Below are 5,853 nucleotides of genomic sequence, written 5' to 3'. Positions count from 1 at the left end.
TTGGGATCGAGCCCCGCATCGGGCTCTCTGCTCGGCAGGGAGCCTGCTTCCTCCTCTCTCTCTGCCTGCCTCTCTGCCTACTTGTAATCTCTGTCAAATAAATGAATAAAATCTTTAAAAAAAAAAAAAGACCATGGAGAGTAATAAAAATGTGGAGCTTTGTGCAGGTTGGGGCTTCATCTCCTCATGTCTGGTGATCTTTGTGTTCTTCTGGGGGCATCTTAACTCATGGGTGGACTGGAGACCTAGGTGGAGCTCACTTCACTCTAGAGGACTTGCTTCTGCTTCCACCAGGAGCACCACCCGCCCCGCCTGTGCTCCTATCAAGGGCCTCGAGCTCAGCCAAGGAGGCCCCCCTCATCTTGCATCACAGCGTGTGCTGCTCACAGTGGCTTGCTGGGCCCTCTGGAGACATCGTCCCTCCCCGGAACCAGCTCGGGGAGGACGGAATTGCTCTCTGCTTCTCCCTGCCTTGCTGGATTTGGGTTTTGAATCAAGTCCGTTGGGCTCGCTCTGCCTCCTTTGCAAAATAAGATTAATGCGTACCTTTGCTAGTTCGTTATGGGCATTACAGATAATGACTGAGGTTTTCTGTTTTCTTTTCCAAGTAGGCTCCAAGCCCAGCATGGAGCCCAACACAGGGCTTGAACTCACAACCCTGAGATCAAGACCGGAACTGAGATCAAGAGTTTCAGGGACGCCTGTGTGGCTCTGTTGGTGAAGTGTCTGCCTTCAGCTCAGGTGATAATCCCAGAGTCCTGGGATTGAGCCCCACATTGGGCTCCCGGCTCCACGGGGAGCCTGCTTCTCCCTCTCCTTCTGCCTGTTGCTCCCCATGTGTGCACGTGTGTGCTCGCATGCTGTCAAATAAATAAAATCTTAAGAAGGTTGGATACAACCGAGCCACCCAGACACCCCGATAATGACTGAAGTTTACAGTGAGAGCTTGGTGTGCTCAAGGGCCCTTGTTGCTCCACGGGTCCAGCCTTCCTGTCCAGCAGCCACCTCACAACCCGACCCATGAAGAAGCCAGAGGTAAAACACAACACAGATGCTTTATTGGTTACAAAACATGAAAACCCAGGTCCCATGGGACTCAAGCAATACCAGGGAGGTGGAAGACAGAGCAGCTGGTGGGCCCGGGCACACAGGCAAGGGACAGGGTCTCAGCCCCTTGCCACAGGCTCCGTTCAGTGGGGCTCCGCTTCTGGCAAAAGGCGGCTCATCCGCCTGCAGCCCAGGGCTGGGCCCTGCCCAAGGACCCCACGCCTGTGCAAAGTGCGGGCAGAAGGAAGACGAGGCTGGCGGCCGTCTCTGAGGAGGTGGTCAGTGGCTCCCAGATCGGGGCAGGTGGGAGAAGACCAAAGTTCCGGCCTGGCCACCTGCCCCCCCTCAAGTCCCCTCCGTCCTGATGCCAGCGCTGGAAGGGGACACCTGGAGGCAAGAGAGGAGCCCCGCCCAAGTTTCTCCTTGCTTTCCTGCCCAAGTGGGAGGAGCAGCTGAAATGCTTCCTTCCACTGAAGCGGCTCAGAGCAGGGGGAATGCTCACTGATGAGGACAGGACACCTGCCAGGGCTTATGCACACATCTGTCTAAAAAAATGTATGTGACCTCAAAACACCAGTCTGTCCCCCGGGTGAGCTCTGTGCCATGCAAGGACCCAAAGACAGCACTGAGAGCAGGCAGCTGGGTCCCAGATCGGAGCTGCCTCTTTCCTGGGCCTGGGGGCCAGAGGGAGCAGGCGGGGGACAGGAACTGGCAGGCTTGTGGCAGGCTGACGTCTACCTCCCGGGCTGTAGGTGCTTGTGCAGCTGCTCCGCCTGGGTCTTCAGGTGCTGAAATTCTTCCTGAATGAAGTCGGTCAGAGCTTTGCGCATCTCCACCTGAGGAGAAGGACAGGGGCTCGCCTGCGGGCCTTTGGCAGTTTGGCCCGGGGTCCTGGGAGGCCGTGGGTGCCGGGAGAGGCCACGCCAGCCACAGGGTAGCCCAGGGCAGCGGGTGGAGGAGGCACCGGGGAGAAAGGCAACTCACAGCCGACTTGTTTTCGGCCCGGAGCCGTTCGAGCACAGGCAGAGCACTGAAGGGCTTCCCTATCAGCACCGTGATTTTCTGCAGGGAGAGCAGCCACCAGCGCGTGACAGAAACAAGCTGTGGCCCAACCACCCAAGAGAGCCAGAAGCTAAGTCCTGCCCCTAACTTGCTGCATGCTCCCTCATGGCCACGCTCCCTCTTTAAAACAAGGTTGTGTGTGGGGGTGGGGAGGGGGCGCCTGGGTGGCTCAGTGGGTTAAAGCCTCTGCCTTCGGCTCAGGTCATGATCCCAGGGTCTTGGAATCGAGTTCCACATCGGGCTCCCTGTTCAGCGGGGAGCCTGCTTCTCCCTCTCCCACTCCCCCTGCTTGTGTTCCTGCTCTCGCTTGCTCTCTGCCAAATCAAATCTTCTAAAAAATAAAATAAAACAAGGTGGTCAGGCTGAGAGACATTCAAGTCCTGCTTAGACCTCAGGGCTCCCCCGACCCGGCCTGGTCCCTCTTGCTCTCCTTCTACCGGCCTCGATGCCAGGAAGTCCCTCTCTCTCTGTTCCACTCGGTCCCCCTGCTGCAGCTGAATCTGGCCTCAGTGGTGCTAAGTGGGAGACAAGAGGCAGATGGCAGGCAAGACAGACAGACGGAGGCCCGCAGCCCGTACCCACCTGTCCAGAGCGGGGGAAGTAGGGCGGGCTGTTAGGGAGTACGTCGTTCATTCCTGCGGCACAACGGACAGAGGCCTGGGAACAAAGGAAGCCCCAGCCCCCTCCACCCCGGGGTCCCTCTCCCTGCCACCCAGTGGAACTCTCCCCAAACCTAGGGAAGCCGCCCCCTTCCCTGCGCTCACCCCCAGGCTGCAGCCTCGGCTCAAGAGGGATGCTCACCGACATGCCACAGTGGCAGGATGACGGGGTTGAGATGACACTCGGCAATCAGGCGTCCGATTCCTGCCCCGGGGAGAGGCAGAAACGTTGGCACAAGCCAACGTCGGTGCCAGTCTACGGCAAAGCCACCACTGCCCACCTCCAATTAAGACCAACTGCCCTGGTCTGGCTCCTCTGCAAGGCGAGCCCTTGTGCCGGCGCTGCCCCCGGCCCCGGCACCACCCACACACCCATCCCAGGCCGCCGGGCAGCAGCACCTACCCCACTTAAAGCGCAGGAACTCGGAGCTCATATTCACCTTCCCTGTTGAGAGACAGGACAGGGGTGAGGCTGGGAAGCTGGGTGTGTGCGCAACCCCGCCAGCGCCACTGACCTTCTGGGAAGATGTGCACCCAGTCCCCGTGGTTGAGCTTATCCAGAATGAAGTCCATTCCCTTCTGGTAGACGCCATCTCCTGCCGGGAAAAGGCCACGCCATCGGTCACCATTCTGCCGGGGCGCCCTCCTTGCTCTGGCAGCTCAAGGACTCCATCATCCCCACCACACCAGCCATGCGGACACCCTCCGATCCCTGTCCCTGGGGACTCAGCCACAGTTGCCCTGGGGCCCACGACAGCAGTTGTTCAATGGTAACCTCTAACCCTCCAAGTACCTCTCATGGACAAGGAAGCATCACTGTCTCCAACCGCCTCCAACTGAACTTCCAATCTGGCAACTCCTCCAGTGGCCTCCAAGCCCACCTTCTGCCTTCCTGTCCCCCGCAGCCCCGCCCGCTGCTCCGCGGACACCCTCGCAGACCGGCCCGCCAGCTCCGCTCCCTGCCCGCTAAGCCCCCCATCAGCTCCTGCAGCCTTCCCCTTGGGGTACACCACCCCTGGGGCAAGCCTACTGTCTGCCACCCCTGGCCCTGAGGGCATCGCAGGAGTGAACCAAGTCTGCACAGCCTTTCCTGCCTCTGGGCTGGGCCAGTCGCCACAGCCACTCTCCACAGGCCTCCCAGCCCCGCCTGAGCCCTCAGCCTCCACCATCCCTCCCTCCCGGCTGACCCCTTCGCCCCTCACAGGGCTCCCGGAGAAACTAGACTCTCGTTATTGAAGCCTCTTGGGAAAGGGAGAACGTCGATGCGACATGTGGTGTCACTGAGAGCCGGGGAAAAGTCAAACTCGCTAGGCTGAAAAAATGGGGGTTTAAGTGCCCCCAAGGCTAACAACACCCACCGTGGAGACACCTGGAGACCCTGACACTGAGCCCCGGGGGCCTGGCAGTGAGCAACAGCGCAGATACAGGTGCCCAACGCTATGCGCTGGCCCTCAGCTGGGAGCCCAGTGGGGACGCGCTGTGACCCCGCGGCCAGAACCTCTACCTTGGACAATGACGGGCGGCCTCATCAAGGAGGGAGAGACACACCATAAAGACAAGGAGACAGACACTGGGGCTATCTCAAGTCAGTGCACAGTAAATGAGCTTTTAACCTGTTCTCTGCAAGGCCGAGTGTTTAGAAGGTGCTAGAGAGCCGTCCAGGAGGCTCGACTCAAGCCAGCCCAGTGGGAATCTGGCCCAGCAGCTCCCACAGGGGCTGGAATTGAGGAGCAGCTGGTCCTGGTGGCTTCTCAGGGCGTCGGGAGAGCAGGGCTTCCCCTCCGCAGCACAGCTTTCCCTGGTAGGAGGGGGCTTCGGTGCGCCACGTCCATCTCCACCAAACCTCACTGGTGCGACAGCACCATCCGACTTGAAACGCAAATCATGCTAAACTACAAGGCTCCTCAAGCCAGAGGTTCTAAGAAGGAAATGCAGAGCTGCACGTGCCTACTTCAAGAAACATGAAAAACCTTGATCTAACCTCACACCCAGAAGAACTAGAAAAAGAACAAAACCCAAAGTTAGTAGAAGGAGGAAATAATAATTACATCAGAGTGGAAATAAATGAAATAGACTAAAAAAATATCAATGGAACCAAGAGCTGGGTCTTTGAAAAGATAAAATTGATAAACCTCTAGCTAAACTCAGCAAGAAAAGAGGAGAACGAACGACCGGTACCACAGATCCACCAAGGACCACAAGAGTAGCATGAAAAATTACACAACAAAAAGCTGGACAACCTGAAAGAGAGAAACACACTCAACACGGAATCGGGAAGAAACAGAAAAGCAGAACAGACCAACTACTAGTGAATGATGATCTGAATTGGTCATCAAAAAACTCCTGATAGGGGCACCCGGGTGGCTCAGTGGGTTAAAGCCTCTGCCTTCAGCTCACTCATGATCCCAGGGTCCTGGGATCGAGCCCCGCATCGGGCTCTCTGCTCAGGGGGAGCCTGCTTCCTCCTCTCTCTGCCTCCCTCTCTGCCTACTTGTGATCTCTGCCTGTCAAATAAATAAATAAAACAAAACAAAACCTTCCGACAAACAAACCAGATGGCTTCACAGGTGAATTCTGCCAAACATTTAAAGAGATAATATTTATTCTTCTCAAACTATTCCAAAAAATGGAAGAGGAAGGAAGGGTTCCAAATATGTTCTGTGAGGCCAGCATCAGCTTGATACCAAAACCAAAGACATTACAAAAAAAGAGGACAGGACTACAGGACAATAGCCCTATGAACACAGACGCATAAACCCTCAACGACATATTAGCAAACTGAATCCAACAACACGTTAGAAGGATCATTCACCACTGTGGAAGGATGGTTCAGTATCTGTGAATCGATGCTAGAGAGCCTGCTAACAAAACGAAGGGTGACAATCATACAATCATAATAGATGCAGAAAAAGCATTTTTTTAAACGATTTTATTTATTTATTTATTTATTTATTTGACAGACAGAGGTCACAAGTAGGCAGAGAGGCAGGCAGAGAGAGAGGAGGAAGGCAGGCTCCCCACTGAGCAGAGAGCCTGATGTGGGGCTCGATCCCAGGACCCTGAGATCATGACCTGAGCCAAAGGC

At 56.3% G+C, this 5,853-nt stretch overlaps 1 protein-coding gene across 2 annotated transcripts; it reads right to left on the bottom strand.

Annotated features, from left to right (window-relative positions):
- Nucleotides 1-1,036: 1,036 nt before the first annotated feature.
- On the bottom strand, nt 1,037-3,427 carry LOC132008862 (tafazzin-like). Of its 2 annotated transcripts, XM_059387371.1 has the most exons (7): nt 3,284-3,422; nt 3,172-3,213; nt 2,911-2,973; nt 2,692-2,744; nt 2,032-2,109; nt 1,786-1,883; nt 1,037-1,434 (listed from the first exon to the last, which is right to left on the bottom strand). In XM_059387371.1, exons 1-7 carry the CDS (start codon nt 3,339-3,341, stop codon nt 1,191-1,193), a joined length of 636 nt encoding a protein of 211 aa, XP_059243354.1. In that variant the 5' UTR covers nt 3,342-3,422; the 3' UTR covers nt 1,037-1,190. The 2 variants fall into 2 exon arrangements, with proteins under 2 accessions (XP_059243354.1, XP_059243355.1); XM_059387372.1 differs by lacking the exon at nt 2,032-2,109 and having other exon boundaries at nt 3,284-3,427.
- Nucleotides 3,428-5,853: the final 2,426 nt, after the last annotated feature.

Source organism: Mustela nigripes, unplaced genomic scaffold (assembly GCF_022355385.1).
Source record: "Mustela nigripes isolate SB6536 unplaced genomic scaffold, MUSNIG.SB6536 HiC_scaffold_1714, whole genome shotgun sequence".
Lineage (NCBI taxonomy): Eukaryota > Metazoa > Chordata > Mammalia > Carnivora > Mustelidae > Mustela > Mustela nigripes.
Note: the sequence above shows the minus strand (reverse complement) of the source record. Positions and strands in the feature narration are given on the sequence as shown.

Excerpts from the sequence above, each read along its gene's own strand:
- LOC132008862 (XM_059387371.1), bottom strand. The coding sequence starts at position 3,341 with ATGGACTTCATTCTGGATAAGCTCAACCACGGGGACTGGGTGCACATC. Across the intron at positions 3,214-3,283 it reads GGTGCACATCTTCCCAGAAG|GGAAGGTGAATATGAGCTCC; the intron begins GTCAGTGGCGCT and ends GTCTCTCAACAG. Across the intron at positions 2,745-2,910 it reads CCTGCCACTGTGGCATGTCG|GAATGAACGACGTACTCCCT; the intron begins GTGAGCATCCCT and ends GTTGTGCCGCAG.